The sequence below is a fragment of the Vipera berus genome (assembly GCF_964194415.1).
Source record: "Vipera berus genome assembly, chromosome: 3".
NCBI classification, from domain to species: Eukaryota; Metazoa; Chordata; class Lepidosauria; order Squamata; family Viperidae; genus Vipera; species Vipera berus.
In genome coordinates this window covers 106,683,118-106,705,275 of record NC_138204.1, presented here as the reverse complement: position 1 = coordinate 106,705,275, position 22,158 = coordinate 106,683,118, and the positions used below count along the sequence as shown (strand labels likewise).

Here is a 22,158-nt window from a genome sequence, read left to right as displayed (position 1 = left end):
GAGACACGAGGCTGGTTCCAGGCAGTAATAACTGCTTCCTTGAAGGAGGGTGTCTTCCCCGCCTCCCTGAAGGAGGCGGTGGTGAGACCCCTCCTCAAGAAGCCTGCCCTGGACCCAGCTGTTTTAAATAACTATCGTCCGGTCTCCAACCTCCGCTTTCTGGCGAAGGTTGTTAAGAGTGTGGTGGCCCATCAGCTTCCTCTGTTCCTGGATGAAACTGATTATCTGGACCCGTACCAATTGGGTTTCAGGCCTGGGCACAGCACGGAGACGGCATTGGTCGCGCTGGTGAATGATCTCTGGCGGGCTCGGGACAGGGGTTGTTCCTCTGTCCTAGTCCTATTAGACCTCTCAGCGGCTTTCGATACCATCGACCATGGTATCCTACTGCGGCGTCTCAGGGGGTTGGGAGTGGGAGGCACTGTTTTGCGGTGGTTCTCCTATCTCCTGGGCCGCTCGCAGTCGGTGTTGACGGGAGGGCAGAGGTCCGCCCCGAGGCCTCTTGTTTGTGGAGTTCCTCAGGGGTCGGTTCTCTCGCCCCTCCTGTTCAACATCTATATGAAGCCGCTGGGCGAGATCATTCGTGGTTTTGGGGTGGGGTATCATCAGTACGCTGATGATACCCAACTTTTTTTCTCCACCCCAAACCAACCCAGCGATGCCCTCGCCGTAATGTCCCATTGCCTGGAAGCGGTCCGGGTCTGGATGGGGAGAAACAGGCTTCGTCTCAATCCTGCCAAGACTGAGTGGCTGTGCATACCGGCATCTCGGGTCAACCAGACTATTCCATCTCTAACGATGGGGGGTGAGGTGTTACCCCCCGTTGATAGGGCTCGCAACTTGGGCGTCCTCCTGGATTCGCAGCTCACTTTCGAAGACCATATAGGAGCTGTGACCAGGGGGGCTTTTGCCCAGGTTCGCCTGGTGCGCCAGTTGCGACCCTACCTGGACCGAGATGCCCTACGCACAGTCACTCATGCGCTCGTGACCTCCCGTTTAGACTACTGCAACGCTCTCTACATGGGGCTGCCCTTGAGGACCACCCGGAGGCTTCAACTGGTGCAGAACGCGGCCGCGCGAGTCGTGATGGGGGTCTCCCGATACTCCCATGTAACACCTCTACTCCGCGAGCTGCATTGGCTTCCAGTTGCCCTTCGGGTGAGATTAAAGGTGCTGGTGATGACCTATAAAGCCCTAAATGGCGAGGGTCCGGGATATTTGAGGGAACACCTGCTGCCAGCATCAAGTTCCCTTCGTCCAGTGCGCTCCCACAGGGAGGGTCTCCTCAGGGTGCCGCCGGTTAAAGACTGCCGGCGGGTAACACCCAGGGGTAGGGCCTTCTCAGTGGGTGCGCCTGCCCTGTGGAACCAGCTGCCTGCGGAGCTTAGGACTGCCCCCAACCTCCGTTCATTCCCCCGGGACCTGAAGACCTGGCTCTTCGAGCTCTCTGGCCCAGGCTGAGAATATTTTTAATTTTAATTTTAACTGGGTTTTAATTTTCTCAGGGTTCTATTTAATCTCTTTTAATTTGTTTTAACGTTTGTATTGACTGTTTTTTAAATGCCCTGTAAACCGCCCTGAGTCCTTCGGGAAAGGGCGGTATATAAATCTAAATAAATAAATAAATAAATAAATAAACTGGAACATCATACTATTGATAAATTCCATACTCAAATATTTCTCTCACAAATCCTACAAATCTTTTTTGTAGTTCTAGCATTTCTGACACAACTATATTAGAATAATAAAATTACTCAATACTTTTACTATCTGCCTGCTATCCTCATTTATATAACTTTACTACATAAAAATAAATCCTATATGTTCTACTACTACAGACTTCTGTATAGTCTGCTTTGAACTTTTTCCACTTTTCTCAACTACTATTTATATCACAGAAAAAGGAACCATTTTAACAGAAAAGAGTATACATACCTCAGGATTGAACAGTGGAGTCCTTGGTGCTCTCTGAGTTTTTATTAGTTGCTTGCAGATGTTTCATTATAATTATCTGATTAGGTAACATTATCAATGCTAGAGAATGTGGGGTTTGCTCCTGGTTTATGTGCAGTAGCTTCCCCTACTATGGCTGGTGGGGGTATGGTTTTCTCCTTGGTAGTTTGATTAGATCAGGTAGTCACACAACTCGTACGTGATCACTCAACCCACTACAGCACAACCAATACAAGACATGAAACTACCATAAATCAAATACATCTCAGAAGCAAACAATAAATTATTTCAAGCATACAGCATTACCCTAGCACTTAAACCAACTAAAAGTCAAAAGATACAACTTTTTAAACTCAGAACAGCTGGACAAACTCAACCATAGTTTCAAGTACAAAAGCATGAGCATCCTAGACCAAGCTAAATCTGAAAGCTCTAGGGCAGGGGTATCAAACTCAATTTCATTGAGGGCCGCATCAGCATTGCGGTTGCCCTCAGGGGGCCGGGTGGGTATGGCCAGGGTGGGCGTGGCTAGAGTGTGTATGGCCTACTGGGTGGGCATGGCCAGCTCTACATCGTTCGCATCAAGGGTGCCTATGAGGGCCTGGGCAGGAGTGGGACAAATCTGAGGGTCTCTGGCAGAAGGAGGGTCTCTGGGCCAGGGCCAAGGCAGTGGGGGCCGTTCCCTCACTGTTTCCAGGATGGCTTCGCGGGCCACATGAAACCACTTCGCGGGCCGGATCCGGCCCTTGGGCCTTGTGTTTGACATGTCTGCTCTAGGGAATTCCTGGAAGCTTGACATTCAGACAAATCAACTTTTAATAAATACACAGTGATAAAGCATATTTGCATACTATTCAAAACGGAAATAAAAAAACTAAGAAAGAAATAGGGCAGAATACATCCACTAGAGCAGCCATCACCAAATAAACAGGAATTAACATCAAATACTCAAGTACAAAACAATAGTCTACTTAAGAAACTACCAAAGAGAAAACCACATCTCTACCAACCCTATCAGAGCAAGGTTCTGTACATAAACAGGGAGCAAATCCCACATTTAGTAGTATTGATGTTATCTAGTCAAATAATGCAATGTCTGCAGGCAAACAATCAACCTCAAAGAGCACCAAAGATTTCACAGAACCATTTTGTTTCTTTTGGTTAGAATAAAAATATAGGCAAGGTAGCATCACATAGAATATGTAACTGAAAGAAAAAAGTAGTTATAAACCTTCCCATAATAACATGTAATTCTCTTATATACAAAATACCTAATAACAAATAAACTTTCTGACACTATTACCTATTATGCACAAAGAGGTACAAAACAGGTACAAAGTTTACACTGTAAACTGAATATTTATAGTGAATACTGAACGGAATATAGATAAATAGCTAAAAAATATAATGTCTGAAAGGAAAGCTTATTGCCCCCATTAACTAGAGAGCTCAAGTTCAAAATTGAGATGAATGTAATTCATAAATAACTAAAATGGAACTTATCATAGCAACAATTCACATAGCTGAATAGCTGTTACCTGGTCTCCTACAACATTTGGTTTCACCGGCCGGCACGGCAAGTCACAGATGCACATTCTGTAGCCTGAAAATCAAAAAAGACATTGGACATCTCTAAATGATTACGCAGTTGTCAACACTGAATTCATTCATGTTCTAAAGTTCTATTTTGTCAAACTGTTTTAACTTTTTGAAATGTTATACATTGGAAATAAAATGTTAATCACCACTAATAATGTACATTTCGTAATCTGAGATGTGGGGAGAGGAAGGTGATAGCTTCAAATCATCACCATGATTGTGCATCCATATTTTTAAAGCAAGTGACTAATTATATAAAGCTGATAAGTGGGAGAAAGCTTATATTAACACAAAATTTTTCTCATAAATAACATCAATGCAATTAAAGACTTTACTAATATCTCTTTTGGTCAATCAAGTGGTCTAAAGGAAAAAAAATCTTTCCAGCTATAAGTAATTGGAAATGATGGCATGTTCCTTTAGGGTGTGGGGAAGAACTCATGACACTTTTTTTTAATAGAAAATATATAGTTGATGGGGTAGGAAGAAAAAAGAAAAGACAACTCAAGTAGGGCTTTCTTTTTCTCTCATTCTAGTAACACAAATTTAGAAAACTTAGATTAATAGATTAACAATTAAAATTAGCAATTAAAGCCAGCAGTATTAATAAAAAAATCAAAACATTAGAGATATTTATGTATAAGGACAAACTAACTACAATTCTGTTTGGAATTAGGATTCGATTTATATATTGCTACAACATTCGATAAAAATTCCCCGAATGGTGAATTTTAACTCACACATAGTCTAAGAATCTCATTCTGAACTTGAACCAAAAATAAAATGTATATGAGCATGTGAAACCAGCATTATATACACAACTGAACAGTCTTTACTATTTATATTGCTCAGATGCTAAGATGTACATTTCATATTTCCATTTTGCAGGACAGAGGGGGATTGAATTCATTTTAGTAGGCATTTTAAAAAAAATCAAGAAGAAAAACAGAAAGTGAGAAAAACAAAATACCAGATGAAGATATGCAATGGCTTCCCTGGCCACAGCTGCCACCTGGTCATCAAACAGGTGCTGTAAGTCCAGGAAGACCTTTGAATGGAGAAGTGTCACCCTATCCAAGAGCAAAAAAAAAACAAAAAAAAAAACACCCGGCCCTGAAGCCTGGCTCTTCACCTACTGTGGCTGACACCTCTTTTTCTTTGTTCCCTTCTGGGTTTGTTATCTCTGTAATCTTTGTTCTTTATTGTTATGTGTTGTTTTAAATGTATTTAACAATTTGCAAACCACTGAGAGTCACTAGACATATGTACCCAATAAAAAACTTTAAACCACAGTTCTTTTTCACAGTCATTCAGGATGTATTCATTCACTTAAAAGCCATTTAATCTCTTGGCAAGTATTGCAAAAAAAGCTTGCAGCTCATTCATTAGAGAGGTCTATACAACTCTAGGTGAATTGGATTGTTCCTTCCCCTCTTTTGTAAATCAAGGAAATAAAAGCTTCTTGCCAAGAAGAGGGAATAGTTAACATTGCTATTCTATTCTTTGCTTGAATTAATGGTTAAATCTATCTTTCCTGGAAGGTCTTATTATATTGTAGAAAAAAACTTGTCCTGAAGTTTTGTTGAATTTTATCTCTTCCATTATTGAAGTATACTTTCCATTTCATACAGAAGTATTTATTTTTCTTGAGCTTTTTTGTGGATTATATTTATTTAAAAGAGTTGTATGCCATCTACCTTTTGGCACACAACTCTGAGAAGATAACAACACACACACACACACACACAAACACACAAAACAGTACAAGAAAAAAATTGAAGGCAATTCAACTATTCTCAAAATCCATCTTCTATATCTATTCATCTTACTATCTCCTTGTCTCCAACTTTATTGTCCTAAACCTTGAGGCAAAAGCCAGCTTTTTTCTTCTCTTGAACTCTGATCATTATAAATTAAAGAATGCCCCTGTGATCATGTTTGAGTTACAACATTAATTACAGAGAAAAACTAACAGTTGTCATCTAACTGCATTAGTATTCATAATGGTGTTTTAGATACATTTACCTTCAAATTCAACAGACACTTTCCAATGAAGATTCTGAAGGTGGCGACGGAGCTTGTGACTACTGCAAGCTTTGAATCTCTCTTCAGGACATAATGGGCAGGACCTCTTGTCAGCTGATAATTTAAATTAAACCAAAATAAGAGAAAAATATACAAAAACCCAATCTTTCAGTTTTGAAATAAGGAAAACAATTGCTTAAGTTTTTTTTGTCAATGTACAGATGTACTATTTGCATCTCAACAATTTGCAATCAAATCATTATGTACAGAAGTAGTATTTCCATCTCAACAAAACCACTTACAATCACATAATTAACAGCTCAAATATCTAAGAAACTTATTTGCTTTAAAAGCCATGGTTTAAGGTTTAGTTGAATTAGTGTTGAAATATCTGTGATCCAAGACAGTAGTAGAAATCTTTTATTTTTTTCATACAATTAAGAGAATAATCTAAGTTTACTATAAAAATAAGTAGCACATCATTGCTTACTCAACACACACTTTTCTTTGTTCCTTTCCATCTATTACTGATGAATTTGCTCCCAAGCCTCTGTGAAATGAATTCTACTGCATCTTCTTACTTGGATCTGACAAGGATAGAACTACAAGTATAACCCAAATAAGTGAAATGATAATTCTGTTCTTTTTCCTTTAAAATCTTTTATTTACTATTAATTTTGGTAATTCTTTACTGCTAAGCTTGTAAGCCGCCCTGAGTCTTCGGAGAAGGGCGGGATATAAATGGAATTAAAATAAATAAAAATAAATATTGCCTAGATCAGAGGTCCCCAACCTTTTGGGCACTAGGGACCCGTTCCGTGGAGAAAGGTTTATCTGCGGACAGGAGGGAGTGTGGGTTTGTGTACTGCCTGCATCTCGTGGATGGGGCTTTGCTTGTTTGTGCGGACCAGTTGCTGGCATGCCACGGCCCAGTACCAGTCCATGGACCAGGGGTTGGGGACCCCTGGCCTAGATAACCATCAGGGATGCATGACTCCTTATTTGGTTCTATTTTAAGATCAGTAATATAGTTTCCTCAGATTATCTCAGTTTTCTGTAGTTACCAAGCAAAGTACTTGTCCAAGAACTGAATGCCGCAAGTATTGCATTTCAACCATTTGTTGTTTCTTCTGGAAATAATTTAAATACCTGCCAGTTGTTGGTCTTCATTCTTGGAATCAAAGGAAATTAGGCAGCCTTCCTGCAAATCAGCCAGTTTTTCTAAATCATCAAGGGTCCTCTGAATTGAAATATGTTTCTCTAAAATAAACAATTCAAATTACTTTTCAGCAAAGGCTGTGTGTGTGTGTGCGTGTGTGTGCGCACTATACATAAATACCACTTAATTTCAATCTTTCAAAAGCTTTTAGTTTGGAGTCTTTGTGCACTGTATCTCTCAAGCAATCCTGTTTTTACAATGGCCCACACATATCTAGTCATCTTGCCTATTATGTTATCATAGCTATGTAATAGTACAAATCCAAAAGACTAAAAATTCATTACGAACCTCATACTAAATTTCCACAACAGCTCATACATCGACAACATATTTATGTTAAAATAGTACATAGGCTTGTAACTGGAATATCTGTGGATCTCATCAGCTATATTTGAGGATTATCTGACCAACTGAGTGTGTTTGGCTTGCAAGTTTGAATGGTCATTCAATGAGTGGTTGTTAAATGAGGACCATCTGTAATATCAAAAAATGTTCATGCCATTTGTAAATTCATACATGTTCATAGGTTGCATTGAAAGCAAAGAATTTCCTCCATGGAATTAGGTTTAAACTCTGATTTCTATCTTTAAAAAGGTTAACTTTTTGGCTCAGTGATAAAGAATAAATAGTGTATTTTGCTTTTATGTATCTCTGGGCATAATTTGGAATAGCTGGTGTTGAATATTTACTTAAGTGTATATATTTAATTGCCCCTTCATGGATTACTGCCTTGTCATGGCGAAGGGGCTTGCGTAATTCAATGAAGCTATGAGCTATGCCGTGCAGGGCCACCCAAGACGGAAAGGTCATAGCAGAGAGTTCTGACAAAATGTGGTCCACTGGAGAAGGAAATGGCAACCCACTCCAGTATCTTTGCCATGAAAACCCTATGGACAGTACCAAAAGGCAAAACGATATGACGCTGGAAGATGAGCCCCTCAGGTCGGAAGGCGTCCAATATGCTACTGGGGAAGAGCAGAGGGCTAGTACTAGTAGCACCAGAAAGAATGAAGCGACTGGGCCAAAGCCGAAAGGACGCTCAGCTGTGGATGTGTCTGGAGGTGAAAGGAAAGTCCGATGCTGTAAAGATTTTTTCTCCATAGGAACCTGGAATGTAAGATCCATGAATCAAGGAAAGCTGGACGTGGTCAAACAAGAGATGACAAGACTGAACATCGACATCTTAGGTATCAGCGAACTAAAATGGACAGGAGTGGGTGAATTTAATTCAGATGACCATCAGGTATACTACTGCAGGCAAGAATCCCTCAGAAGAAATGGAGTACCCTTCATAGTCAATAAAAGAGTAGGAAAAGCAATACTGGGATACAATCCTCAAAATGACAGAATGATCTCAGTTCAAATCCAAGGCAAACCATTCAATATCACAGTAGTCCAGGTCTATGCCCCAACCACCAGTGCTGAAGAGGATGAAATTGACCAGTTCTATGAAGCCCTACAGCACCTTATAGAACTAACACCAAAAAATGATGTCCTTATCATCATGGGGGATTGGAATGCTAAAGTAGGAAGCCAAAAGATAACCGGAATAACAGGCAAGTTTGGCCTTGGAGTACAAAATGAAGCAGGGCACAGGCTGATAGAATTTTGTCAAGAGAATACGATGGTCATAGCAAACGCTCTTTTCCAACAACCCAAGAGACGGCTCTACACATGGACATCACCAGTCAACACAGAAATCAGATTGACTATGTGCTCTGCAGCCAAAGATGGAGGAGCTCTATATAGTCAGTAAAAACAAGACCAGGAGCTGACTGTGGCTCAGACCATGAGCTTCTCATTGCAAACTTTAGGCTTAAACTGAAGAAAGTAGGAAAAAGCAGTAGGCCACTCAGGTATGAATTAAATCATATCCTAGTTTACATTCCAATTCCAAAGAAAGGCAGTGCCAAAGAATGTTCAAACTACCGCACTATTGCACTCATTTCTCATGCTAGCAAAGTTATGCTTAAAATCCTACAAGCTAGACTCCAGCAGTATGTGGACCGAGAACTACCAGAAGTACAGGCAGGATTTCGAAGAGGCAGAGGAACTAGAGATCAAATTGCCAACATACGTTGGATCATGGAGAAAGCTAGGGAGTTCCAGAAAAACATCTACTTTTGCTTCATTGACTATGCTAAAGCCTTTGATTGTGTGGATCATAACAAACTGTGGCAAGTTCTTAAAGAGATGGGCGTACCAGACCATCTTATTTGTCTCTTGAGAAACCTATATGTGGGCCAAGAAGCAACAGTGAGAATGGGACACGGAACCACTGATTGGTTCAAAATTGGGAAAGGAGTCCGGCAAGCTGTATACTGTTGCCCTGCCTATTTAACTTATATGCAGAGCACATCATGAGAAAGGCAGGGTTAGAGGAATCAAAAGTTGGAATTAAGATTGCCGGAAGAAATATAAACAACCTAAGATATGCAGATGATACCACTCTAATGGCAGAAAGTGAAGAAGAACTAAAGAGCCTCTTGTTGCGGGTGAAGAAGGAGAGTGCAAAACTTGGGTTGAAACTTAAAATTAAGAAAACCAAGATCATGGCATCCGGCCCTCTCAATTCCTGGCAAATAGATGGGGAAGAAATGGAGGTAGTGACAGATTTTATTTTCCTGGGCTACAAGATCACTGCAGATGGGGACTGTAGCCAAGAAATTAAAAGACGCTTGCTCCTGGGGAGGAAAGCAATGACAAATCTAGATAGCACACTAAAAAGCAGAGACATCACCCTGTTAACAAAAGTGCGTATAGTCAAGGCTATGGTCTTCCCAGTTGCAATGTATGGCAGTAAAAGCTGGACCATAAAAAAACCTGAGCGCCAAAGAATTGAGGCCTTTGAACTATGGTGCTGGAGAAGACTCCTGCGAGTCCTTTGGACTGCAAGGCAATCAAACCGGTCAGTCCTAGAGGAGATCAACCCTGACTGCTCTTTAGAAGGCCAGATCCTGAAGCTAAAACTCAAATACTTTGGCCACCTAATGAGAAGGAAGGACTCACTGGAGAAGAGCCTAATGCTGGGAAAGATTGAGGGCAAGAGAAGAAGGGGACGACAGAGAATGAGGTGGCTGGATAGAGTCACTGAAGCAGTAGGCGTGAACTTAAATGGACTCCAGAAGATGGTAGAGGACAGGAAGGCCTGGAGGAACGTTGTCCATAGGGTCGCGATGAGTCGGACACGACCGCAGCTAACAACAAAAATATATTTAATTGAGCAAAATCCCAGTGTATTCAATGGGTTTCCTTATAACTAACTGTATTGGGATTACATATCAAGTTTCATTGACTGCCTGGTGGCCCAGATTCCTCTCTAGAAATTTGGGGTAATTTTATGATGCATAGAATAATTCTATGCTGCTGAATTTTGCCAGTGGCTCTAGGGAAGTGCACATATATTTTAATAAACATAAACTGAGTTTAGGAACCAATAAGTGTAGGTAATACATTCCTGGCTAACATTATTTGTTACAACGGTATAACACTACTTCAAAAGTGATGAGCAGTGATAAGTGAGGCTTGATTTATAAATATTGGGAGAAATAAATATGAACATACCAAGAATTCACATCTTTCCTTGAAGCTGTAATATCTTTCAGCATAACAAATTAGAGGATGTACCTCAACTTATACTCTTTAACTATATGTCTCTACTAATTTTTAAAAGATAGATGGGCAGAATATTTCCTGTAAATCACCCCAAATAAAGCAAAGGTTTTCATATTATCCTTTCAAACCTTGTGGAGTTTTAGATGATGCATCTAGTAGATTACTGTTAAGGTCTTCAATGGAATTTTGCTCTGATTTTTTTATTTTGGTATTTATATCTTCATTAATGATTTCTGTATCTTCTGTATTTCTGCTATCAGGTTCTTTGGGGACATCCATCCCATCTACAGAAAAACAAACAAGATTGTAAGGCAAAACAATACATTAACTTTTAATAGTTTCTCTTTAAATCTATTATAGCATTCTAATTAATATATTTGCAGTGCAAAAAGTATGAGATAAAAGATAAATTAGGCCCATTACAATCAACAGGATTTCAACATGGCATCACAAAGAAGTCCCACAGAATTTAGATTTTTCCCCCCAAACAATATTTGAGCTTGCATCTAACAATTTGAAAAGGAAAGTAGCATGTCTAGTGCCAGATTTACTAAAAATAATACTTATGCAATACTGAAGATCTAAGGGAACCAGAGTAAGCAATTAATTTTTCCAAGGAGCCGCATGAGAAACTGGGACTGTTGTGGAGGACCGCTGCAGCTCCTCCGCCACCATTATCTCTCCTATTGCAGGTGAGATAGTGATGCTCAAAGGGCTGAATGTAGCCTGTGGGCCAAAAAATGCCAGGTCTATTAACAAAAAAAAGGTAAAGGAGTCCCTTCGGATTTTACTCCACTAGTCGTTGCTGACTATAGGAGGCAGCGCTCATTTCTGTTTCGAGCCAGCGTTGTCTGAAGGCATTTCCACAGTCATGTGACCAGTACGAAGTCATGGAGCACTGTTACGTTCCACCAAAGTGGCACCTATTTATTTATCTACTCACAATTGCATGCTTTCGAACTGTTAGGCTGGCAGGAGCTGGGTTGAGAAGGGGAGCTCATCCCGTCATGTGGTGCTCAGGTCTTGGACCTGGGCTGTCAGATTTCCAGCCAACAAGCCCAGTGTCTTAACTGTTGAGCCACCATGCTGCCCAACATCTAATTATGTATTTCCATTTGGACTCTTGATTTCAAACCTAGTATCAGTGCAAGATCAAGCTAACTTGTAAATTCTGGTTAAGATGGGACTTCTCAGTTTAGCAAAAAAGAGGGTATTTACATTCACAAAAGTAGTACAAAAAGGCGGTAAGTGGTGTTTCTTCTCAGGTTTTAAATTGTAACAAACACAAAATGTCTATTTAAGACTTTCTATCTTTTTACCTATTTTTAATAAATAACTTAACAAAATGAATGCAAGGTATACATTTACAATGTTCTGATCCACACCTCAAAGGAGAAGGAAGCAGCAGAGGATGAGATGGTTAGATAATGTCATCGACATAATGGGTATGAATTTGGGCAATCTCTGGGAGACAATGGAGGACAAGGGGGGGCTGGTATGCTATGGTCCATGGGGTTGGGAAGAGTCAGACATGACTTATCAATTAAACAATTCACACCCAATACTAAATTATAAATAGCTTGATTTGTTCTGGTTAAAAGCAAGATACAAATCCATACGAACATTAAGTAGTGCCCTGCTGGATCAGACCCCTGACCCAACTAGTCCAACAATCCTCATAGTGGTGAACTAACTGCACAGGGTAGTCTACTAGTCTCCCATCAAATGGCCCTCAGAGGCAATCACATTGCCATCAAGACTAATAGCCACTGAACCCCATGATTTCCATTAATTGGTCCAACCCGTTTTTGAAGCCAGTCAATCTGGAAAAGTAGAGCCCCACCTCTTGTAAATTATAGGTTATCTTTATCAGCAACCAGGCTTACTTAAAAAAGCACAATAAAAAATTCTGATTTAGTGTTGCATGTCAGTTAAACTACTGCTTATAAATGTTTCTATAGCAAATTATGTATCTCAGGGCAGAATAATCCTTGTGGTATCCTTCACTTGGCAACAAAGAGTGCTGCACCTCACTGTCCTAATGCCACCTCCCCAGCTGGGTCTAGCAAGCTCCCTTTGGCAGACAAGCCTCTACCACTCTGCCACCTTCTCTGCACACATCCCAGGGCTGCATCCTTGCCCAGAGCCTGGATTCTGAGCTATCAGCAGGAAGAAGACAGCAAGATCAACTGTGGATTGTTGAAATAGTAGCAGAGAGGCTGCAGGGATATGTGGTGGGTTGTAGTGCCACCAAAAAGGGCACAGATGGAGGATTAGATGAGTGGGGGAGTTGAAGCGCCTATATAGTTGTAAGTGAGGAAAAGGCCTTTTTTTTCATTTGACGGCAGGAGTGCTGAAATGATGTTATCTTTGAGGACCATTCATAAGCCATATTTTCAGCACTGTTTTAATTTTGAAATATCACCGAGGAGTCATAGATTGAGGATTATCTGTAAAATCAGGTAGCAGATCCCACACTTACTGATGACATCATGTAGTTGGGTAAAAAAAATGACTGCAAGGAAACAACCAAACTCAGAGCACACCAAATTCTCCATAGTTCAACCCTGAGCTATATATATTCTCTTCTATTTGAAGCATAGTCTTTTCGTGCATTGTGCCCATTCACAAGTTTCAGTTCAGCAAAAGTATGCTTGCCAATTCTGCTAAAATGGGAATATACAATCATTTTTACATATATGTTTTATTTCTCTCAAAAAACCTTAAAGCAGTAATGAAATCTATTTCACTTTTATCCTGCTCATGGCTTGTTGCCACTTACAGTTCTGGCTAAAAAACTGACTAGTGCAGGATTTGTGGGGAATTCTGATTTTTTTAAAACGTTTATAACATTGTAAGGCAATGTCTCGAATAAAAGAATGGGCAAGATTATATATTATACATTCTTTATTAACTGGCACACAACCTACTTTAAAATAGATTATTCTCTGAATCCTTAATTCCATCTGTATCAGAGCTAGAAAACCTGCGGCCCTCAAGGTGTCCCTAAACTACATTTGCCAGCAGCCACCATTTTCCCAAGCTAATTCAAAGTATAAAAAAAGATTACCAGAGTCCCCTCTTGATCTAATTTCAAGCTCAAGAATATTTGTTTAGCCTTCTTTTAGCCTGTTTAGCCGTCTGTTGGGTTTTACAGAAGGTGTTCATGGCAGCTTGAAGAAGAGAATGAAATAAAATATGTCATCCATTTGCTTTATTAGTATATCTAATATTGCCAGGTTAACAACTGGAAATTCTGGAAGCTCTCAGATATTAGGTCCCTGAAATAATTTGCCTTTTGTATGCCTTTCAGTATCCTAAGCTGGTGATGGAAAAAGGGAATGTAGGCTTCTTAAAATTTTCAGATAGGTATAATTAACTATATTTCTCATTCTTCCCAAAAGGCACTCAAGCAGTCATAAAATAATCAGATTAAAAACCTCAGGGTTTTTGCCAGAAAGCAAATCCTAATGATTGTAATAAACAAATACAACAAAATGGACATAGATATATGTTATGAAGCTATGTTATAGGGCTATACAGGTAGTCCTCGACTTACAGCCATTCATTTAGTGACTGAAGTTACAACTGTACTGAAAAAAATGACATGACCATTTTTCACACACGGGTTACAGACTCCTCATGGTCACGATTAAATTTGGACACTCAGCAACTGGCTCACATTTATGACAGTTGCAGTGTCCTGGAGTGATGTCATCTGCTCACCTTTTGCGACCTTGCGGATGCCAGATTCACTTTACAACCATGTTGCTAAATTGACTGCAGTGATTTACTTAACAACTGTCTTGCAAAACAATGGAAATTTTGGGTTAAATTGTGAGCCATAAGTCAAGGACTATCTGTATTAATACATTTATTCAATATATGATTTGTCCATACCTTTGCTTGCAAAGGAAAAGAAAAAAGTTAAAATAATCAGATATGCTTGTCTAGATAAGATAAATTTAGATAAGATAAATTTAGAAATTGTGTAAATATAGGCCAGAATTGATTTTATGAACTACAGGCAGTTGCACACTAATGCAATAGTGTGAACTATAATATCTTGCCACTTACCTAGTCGAAAGAAATAAAGAAAATCTAAAAGATAAAAGAATTCAATGAACATATCACTATATATTAACAGAAAAAAACAAGCAATTCTTTAGAAAAGTTTTTGCTTGGATAATGAAGTCTTCTATTTCCTTGGGCTATGGCAAATTGGAATTTAGCTTTATGATTTCCCCCTTCTGACTACAGTATATGAAATGTGGAATCCTTGATGCTCTGAGCTTGGTTTTTTGCTTGCAGACATTTCAACAAACAGATTCAGACAAATATTCAACTTCAGAAATATAGTGAAAAGAGGAGGAATAGATAAGGCTTAAAACAAAGCTTTGTTTCCATGGATCCATATTTAGCCTCCATGTGCTGCATATCTCTCCTGAGTTAATTGACAAGTGACTGAAAAACAGCTGACATTGAATAAGGAGATTTCAATCTGGCACTGCTTGAACAATGAAGTACTAAGCTTCCCAAAAAATTTACTAATACAGGATTTGTTTGCTTAGGGGCAGGATCTGTTTAAACAATAGAATCATTAACACCAAAGCTCTCCAGAAACAAAGCATCAGACAGACCAATGATGCTCCTAGACTTAATGACTGCAGTTGAGGAATGGAAGTGCAGGCAGCTGATGTTTTCTGGGCTTTGCCTAGGGGGCATTCACTGCTAATGAGGCCAGATGGCCCTTGGATCTGATAAATAGTATTTGGCACTATCTGGATTCTCTTTTTGACAGAGAATCATGCATGAAGAAATACACCATACAATTCTACCAATGAGTTGCAATTTACCTATTCCATCCTTTAATGCAGTGGTCCACGAACCCCTGGGGGGCTGTAATGTTGTCACATGGGGTCCGTGAAGTCTTGAAGAAATATTTAAACCTTGAGTTAAGTCTTGGGGATTTGTGGCCATGGTCACAAAAGGTATTTAAATGGGGTCCATGATGAGGAAAAGGTTGAGAGCCACTGCTTTACTGTAACGGGGGGGGGGGAATCTGGCAATAAGAAGACTCTCCTGACAAACACTTTCTTCCAACCTAAAGAGAAAGAATTTTTCTGCCAGAAACATGCTCTCTTCCCGCCTGAAGAGGACCTCCTGTACACTAAACCACATTAAATGCTAATGTGTTTTTTGCAACAGCTAGTCCTCAGTCTAGGAGGAACTGGCTGAGGACCCGCAGCATTTCTCCCTCCCCTTAAAGGAGGCTTAATATTTGCATCCCTACAAACCGTGGCATCGTTTTCCCACCCCAAAGCAGTTCACGCTGATGCCCCTTCCAGGTCGTCCAAGAAAGAAAGGCGTCTCCTCGATGTCAGGAAACCTCTGACCGACGTGCCTAACATATGAACGCGCCATCTAACCGTCTAAAAAAGGTTTCTCTCAAACGGGGTGGGTAACGAGAAGCAAGGCCGGCGGCAAATGCAATCTTTCCCTCCTTCTCCACAGGGCAAAATCCTCACTCTGTCCCCTCCCTTTACTCACTTAGCTCTTCCGCGGCCTCCTTGTCGTCTTCATCCTCTCTGCTTTCCCTAAGTCTCTCTTCGTTGGGGGGCGACGGCGGTAGTTGTAACAACGGCAGCGGGGCCTCCTCAGCCGCCATTGTTCCCACAAAGCGAAGTTGAAGAGGCGAGGATTTCTTTGCCCTCCTCCTCAGGCTGCTCAAGAAGGCTCCCTTGCTGGCCAAACCGCTGCTGCACTTCGGGACGGCAAGAACGAGGCTACGCCCCAGTGACATTTTGAACTCCCCCACCAGAGGCCTACATTACCCAAAATCCAACGCAGCTCGTGAACTACAATTCCCAAAATGCCGCCACACTGAATACGACGTGTTGCCTTTTTGTCAGGTGACAGCCCGCGGGCAGTTGATGAACTACAGTGCCCAGCGTGCAACTCGACAGGGGTGGTGTTTATGCTCTAAAAGGGTATATTTCGTAGGACACCTCAATTTGGCCGGTTATAGTAGAACGTCAAAGAGAAGCCGATTGGCTCCCGGAGGGGCCTTTTTATTGCAAGAGGGCGGAGAAACTGGGCGCCTGAGACGTCAGAGGAAAACAAGCCTCGACGAATGGCCAATACGTTTTGGCCCGAAGGTGTCTTTTAGTTTCCGAGAAAGAGTCATAAAACTTGGGCAGGGAGCAAAGATTTTAAGGAACTCAAAATGATCCCTCTGGAAAGATTGTCGAGCTCCTGGGAATCTTGATCCGGGTGTGCCTGTGTAAGTCGTCCCTGCTTCCGCAAAAGCTACAAGGTAGGTTAGCTTCAGTTAGGTTTGACATGGTGTTTGAATCCAGCTTTACGGTTTCTTTAACGAATTCCGGTCAAAGCGAGACTGGTTGAACAACGGAATTGTGCTCATTTATTTACACAGCCTGTCTTAGTTAAGTTAAAAAGCACAGGAGAGGAGAAAAGTATTTTAAAATAGGAATACAATGGAACTTAGAAACTGAAAACCAACCCTTCCCCTGGGCTTTGGTAACCAGTTTGGCTGATTGTGATACTAGTTGCTATCATCTTTTATTGACCACCTTACAGTGCTTCTTACCCCATTTCAACAAAGACTACGGATTTTTGCTCTTTTATTTTTAATTGCTGCTTTTTTAAAAAAAAGAGCAAACTTCCACAGTCCATTCCTCCCCCTTAGTATAACTTTAATATCACACATAGAAACATAACGGTGGGAACTTTAGTCATGACTAAAACAGTTTTTAAAAAGACATATATGTTGGTTTCCTTTCAAATTGCAACGTGGTAATGTTTCATTATTAGCCTTTTCATAAAGGTGGTATTAGCATTTTAGAATGGCATCCCTGTCTCATTTTGAAGTTCAGTAAACCATGTTTTCTTTTTAGCCAAACCCATTTCTTTCTTTAACTGTACAAAATCTAATCTACTCATGAAGTAACCAGCATTTTATTCTGAAAATGGCTGAATACACTTGCAAGTTTTAAATAAGATATAAACTCAATTGGGAAAGGGAGTACATTTGCCACTTGTGGAATGTTATCTAGAATCAGTGTTTTCTATTGTTTAATTTTCTCATGTAACACTATCGTTTAATGTTTACTTGCTCTGTTTTTGTACAATTTTTTATTAATGTTTTACAAAAAGTTTAAAAGCTAACACCAATAAAGTGTGTAAGAAAGAAAGAAAAAGAGGAAGAAAAGCAAAAGTTAAAAAGATCCAAAAAGAGAAAAAATAGAAGTGTTTGATTTTCTTTGCAGCAAATATAAGTACAATCACAAAATTATCTTACTCTATGATTACAAAAACCTTCACTTTTTTCCATTATACATTTTTTCTAATCATCAAACCCACAAATTATAACTATATTTTTTTTGCTGTTTCATTCAAAAAGTGTAAGGGATTTCCAGTTGACAATAACTATAGCTAGTATCAAGCCTTTTTCACTTTGGAGCGTATAATAGTGTTGCTGCAGTTGTCATATATAAAAACAAAGTCTTGTGTCTTTTTTCTATTTGTTCATTAATTCCCCCCAAAAAGTTGAGTTCCAACTATACTTTAACCTTTAAAATCTTCTGAATTAAAGCATATATTTGCATCGAAATGTTTTGGGTTTTTTACATGTCCACCAAACATGATAAAATGTCCCTTCATGTTGTTCATACATTTTCAGCAAAAATTTGAAATACATTCTAGTCAAGTTCTCTAGTGACAAATACCAGTGACACATCATTTTATAAAAATTCTCTTAAGTCTGGAAGACAAGGTAAATTTTGGTCCTTTTGACCATATAGTTTTCCACTGGTTTATTTGTATATTATAGGCAAATTTTTTAGCCCAGTTTATCATACATTTTTTCACTAGCTCCTCTTGTCTCATATGTCAATAAAAGTTTATACATTTTAGTAACAATACATAATTTAGTAATCAGTGCATAATTTTGTTTCAAATTCAGTCTTTGTTCAAAACCATAAAATCTTTCATGCACTATAAACTTTTCTTTTAATGGTGTGGACGTAGCCTATATGTCCATTACCCAAAAATAAGTTCATCTAGATTCATAATTTCTACAGTTTCATGACTTCAGGTGTTACAAGAATGCTGACTTACTTTTTTACCTTCACATTTGTGAAGGTAAAAAAGTAAGTCAGCATTCTTGTAACACCTGAAGTCATGAAACTGTAGAAATACATAAACAAAATGTTTAAAGAACGGAAGATTTAAGGGAAACAGGCAGCACTATCTTTTTTATACAAACTAAGCACACTTTAAGAAAAGCATTATAGGAGCAAATTCTGATCCATTATTTAGCCACTAAAGTTTAACAAATATGTTGTCATTTGAAACGATTCCTGATAAATCTAACATTGACTGTACTCTATTTACTAAGTAATAATATATATCATGTAACTAACACATGAGCATACAAAAGATTATATGATTGTTTTCTCTCTTCTCCTCCTCTCCTTCTAATTTATCATTGATTCATTTGTATTATATTAAATTTCGAATTAAACCTAAGAAAAAAGTCAGAGATATTCTGCTACAGTATTCACTGCTTAAATTAGGAATAGCCAACCTATTCGGAGCTTTTGTACTTTACATAACTCCTTGGAAAAATATCTAAACATACTTGTAATTAAGACTGTAGTACTTTTTTTCAGACTTTCAGACCTAAGCATGTCAAAAAAACACAAAAAAAAATCCAGTCAAAAAGATGACATCCCAGATAAAAAGGTAAGAAAATCTAGTTATTACCTTTATATTAGCTGAGGAACTGTCCCATTCCCAGTGAGATTGGCCCACCCCTCTTGTGCCAGCAAAAGCGGCATGCTGTGGATCCTGTCAACCAAGGAATTTGGCTCTTGGGGGTCCAGGAAAAGAGCCTTTTCTGCAATGGAAGCTGCCATCTGAAACATCATTCCCCTCAAAGTCAGATCTGCTCCCACCATCTTGACCTTTTGTAAAGATCTTAAAACCTGGCTCTGCCAGTTGGCCTGGGGCTAGGATAAGGGTGTGTTATCCTGGAGATAATTACTGGATTAATAGAATATCTGACCTCCCCTTTACTGTATATCCCCTGCTATCTTAGCTATTTCTTGTTAATGTATTTATTGTTTACTGTTGCAGTTTAGTGTTGCAGTCTTTGATATTATAATTTTATTGGATAGTAAGCCATCCAGAGTTGTGTGACAGCGGGATAGGCAGCAAATAAATTTAATAAATAATAATAATGATTACATTTTCATTGCATAAAAAAGAATGGAAAAAAAGCTAGGATGGCACCATGAATAGAATATGATTGATGACTAATGATGATATTCAGTCTTAATGCCATGTTTGCAGTATTAAAAATATGGATAGTCTGCTTTTGTTCTCTGGATCTTGGATATAACTGAATTCAATGTAGCATTTTATTACCTAACAGAATTAAACATAACCCTCCTGAAGTGTTATGCTCTTTGCTTTTTCTCTCCATCAGTTACTTCCTAATGGTTTAACTTGCCTAGGCTAAGCAGAGATGGGGCAAAAAGCTTTATTCTCTAAGAATTAGGAGAACATGTAAGAGTGGCCAGCTTATATACACCGAAAACTGCAGGCCAGACAGCTGCAGAAGACATGAAGTGGTCCAGTGTTTAGGTAACAGTTGTAGAGGAATAAAGGACCTTTCCCTAGAATATTTTTATTTTCAAATATTTATTTTGGTTCCAAACCAGGCTTTTCAGATGCAGAACAGAATTTAGATTGCATATTTACAATCTTATTTTTTGAGTATGCTTGAACAAGAAAAGTATCATTAGGTTCTCAGATTTTGCCAAGGACAGGGGCTTTAAAAAGTCAAATAGGTAGTTTTTTTAAGCATAAGCAAATAATTTTTCTATTTCCCATGGTGGGTTCATGATTAAATAGGCATGTAGGATAGAGCAAATGTGGAAAGTCAGGAGAATTTAAAATTATTATTGAATGCTGATGAGCTTTTTGTTCATAACAAATGCAAAATTGACAAAGCAGCAGTTAGTAGTGACAATGGAGAAGGTCACTGTAATTTCAAGGAATTTAGTGACATTTTGATTTCTCCTTCATATTACGAAAAGTCTAGAATTTTGTAGTTCATTCTGAGCAGGCATGCTTGGTTTTTTTTACTCTTGTTGCTGAATAAAGGAGAAAGTAGCTTCACATACTTCAAAGATTTTCTCACTATGAAAGATTCTTGCTTCAGATGCCATCCAGTCAAGGTCAGGTTTTGTAGTCTCTTGACCAAGTTTGATTAAAAAAAACCTTTAGATAGTTGTTGTTTATTGAGAGCTTCTGCACAGATCCTTGCATTGGGTACTGTGGAAATTTGCCACCCCTTAGTTATCTCTGCTATCATTAGCAGAAGCTCCTGGCTGCTTGTAACAGATCTGGGAGTCATCTTCCTTGGTACGGATGCTTTTTATGTTATACTTTTAAATATGTTTGCTTGAATTAATAATAAAGCTTAAAATCTTTTATTCACTGGTGTGCTTATTGATTGTGGATCAAAAAAAAAGTTCCATCCAAATACCTGGGCACCTGATCACTGCCCTGACACTTGACAAAACACAGAAGACAGAAGGTTCTAACTGCTTGAAGCAGTATGTTTATACATACTATATGAGGACCATGAAATATTTGATCTAAGAGTATCAAACTTGGGGAAACTTAAGGATTTAATGTTAAATTGTGACAGTGAGTCATACTAATTAAGCTTTTGCAGAAACTCAAGGACAGCAAGATTAGAAGACTCTTGCTCAGTGTGTAGGCTATAAAATAGTACTAATTTCTACCATACACTGAACAAAGTCTGCAGGAATTAACTTGCAGATTGTGCAAGGAAAAAATTACCAAGACATATCTAGAATAGTATAAATAACAGTGATCAAGAAGTAGTTATTGTTGAATCTTAATGGAAATTTTTTGAAGTTATGCAGGCCCATGGAGATGAATGAATATTACTGTTAATATGATACGGTAAAAACAACTAAAGTGAAAGAGAAGATTATAAAGGTAGTAATAATCTGACTTAGAGATCATATCCTGTACTGTCTTTGAGGAAAGAATGATGCATACAATATAATGAAATTCCATTCAACTTTTCTCTCCCTATTGTGAAAGACTATTTAATATAAGGCTGGAAAACACACATGCTTATAAATATTTCTTATTCTTTCAGAAACCAGAATTAGCAGAAATTGGGAACAAACATGCAAAAGAACAGCTGGACCAAAGGTAATATTTTTCTTTGATAGGAAGAATGAAAGTATTGATATTTTGAAGGTTGAAAAATCTAAATTGGCTATAGTGCAGAGAACAACACTGTTTGAAATCTGTTGATTAATTTGGAATCTGATTGGATCATTTTAGTTGCCTGACCTTTAATCAGTTAAATTATAAAGAAAATGATACTCTTGTAATAATCCCCAATGCACCAATTTTATAGTTTTTTCTATTCTTTCTTTTATTACTTTGCCTACTTGTACTATTGTTCAGTTATCAGGGAAAATTGCCTACTGTTTTTAGTTTTATTTGTAACCTCATTATATTTGAAATTGTGTTGCCATGTTGCCATAAGCAAAGAAAGTAACTTATGGAAGATACCATGGCTAATAGAAATAGCCTCAGCTATATGATAATACTTATGCCATTTGTAATTTACGAATGAGAATTCTCATTCCTAATGTAGCAACATGATATTA

General features: G+C 38.8%; 2 protein-coding genes and 1 long non-coding RNA gene across 13 annotated transcripts in view; 2 read left to right on the top strand and 1 right to left on the bottom strand.

Annotated features, from left to right (window-relative positions):
* Window positions 1-5,080, top strand: part of LOC308665778 — a 42,401-nt gene extending 37,321 nt beyond the window's left edge. For all 4 annotated transcript variants that reach the window (XR_014025956.1, XR_014025957.1, XR_014025958.1 and 1 more), the window contains one exon: window positions 4,441-5,080. This is a non-coding gene — a long non-coding RNA (uncharacterized lncRNA). The remainder of the gene's footprint in view (window positions 1-4,440) is intronic.
* The window catches only part of TRMT1L (tRNA methyltransferase 1L), a 46,943-nt gene extending 30,705 nt beyond the window's left edge, over window positions 1-16,238 (bottom strand). Inside the window, exons 1-5 of one of the 4 annotated variants that reach the window (XM_081323990.1) lie at window positions 15,962-16,238; window positions 10,540-10,695; window positions 6,727-6,837; window positions 5,578-5,691; window positions 3,492-3,556 (exon numbers count right to left, since the gene is read on the bottom strand). In XM_081323990.1, the coding sequence (XP_081180116.1) occupies window positions 3,492-3,556; window positions 5,578-5,691; window positions 6,727-6,837; window positions 10,540-10,695; window positions 15,962-16,214 (699 nt within the window). In that variant the 5' untranslated portion in view covers window positions 16,215-16,238. Of the gene's footprint in view, window positions 1-3,491; window positions 3,557-5,571; window positions 5,692-6,726; window positions 6,838-10,539; window positions 10,696-13,481; window positions 13,499-15,961 lie in introns of those variants that run through there. The other 3 variants (XM_081323989.1, XM_081323991.1, XM_081323992.1) reach the window with 3 other exon arrangements.
* A 151-nt stretch (window positions 16,239-16,389) lies between these two features.
* The window catches only part of SWT1 (SWT1 RNA endoribonuclease homolog), an 82,717-nt gene continuing 76,948 nt past the window's right edge, over window positions 16,390-22,158 (top strand). For 2 of the 5 annotated variants that reach the window (XM_081324372.1, XM_081324370.1), the window contains exons 1-3: window positions 16,390-16,727; window positions 19,105-19,177; window positions 21,636-21,691. In XM_081324372.1, coding sequence (XP_081180498.1) covers window positions 19,121-19,177; window positions 21,636-21,691 — 113 coding nt within the window. In that variant the 5' untranslated portion in view covers window positions 16,390-16,727; window positions 19,105-19,120. Of the gene's footprint in view, window positions 16,728-19,104; window positions 19,178-19,941; window positions 20,081-21,635; window positions 21,692-22,158 lie in introns of those variants that run through there. The other 3 variants (XM_081324369.1, XM_081324368.1, XM_081324371.1) reach the window with 3 other exon arrangements.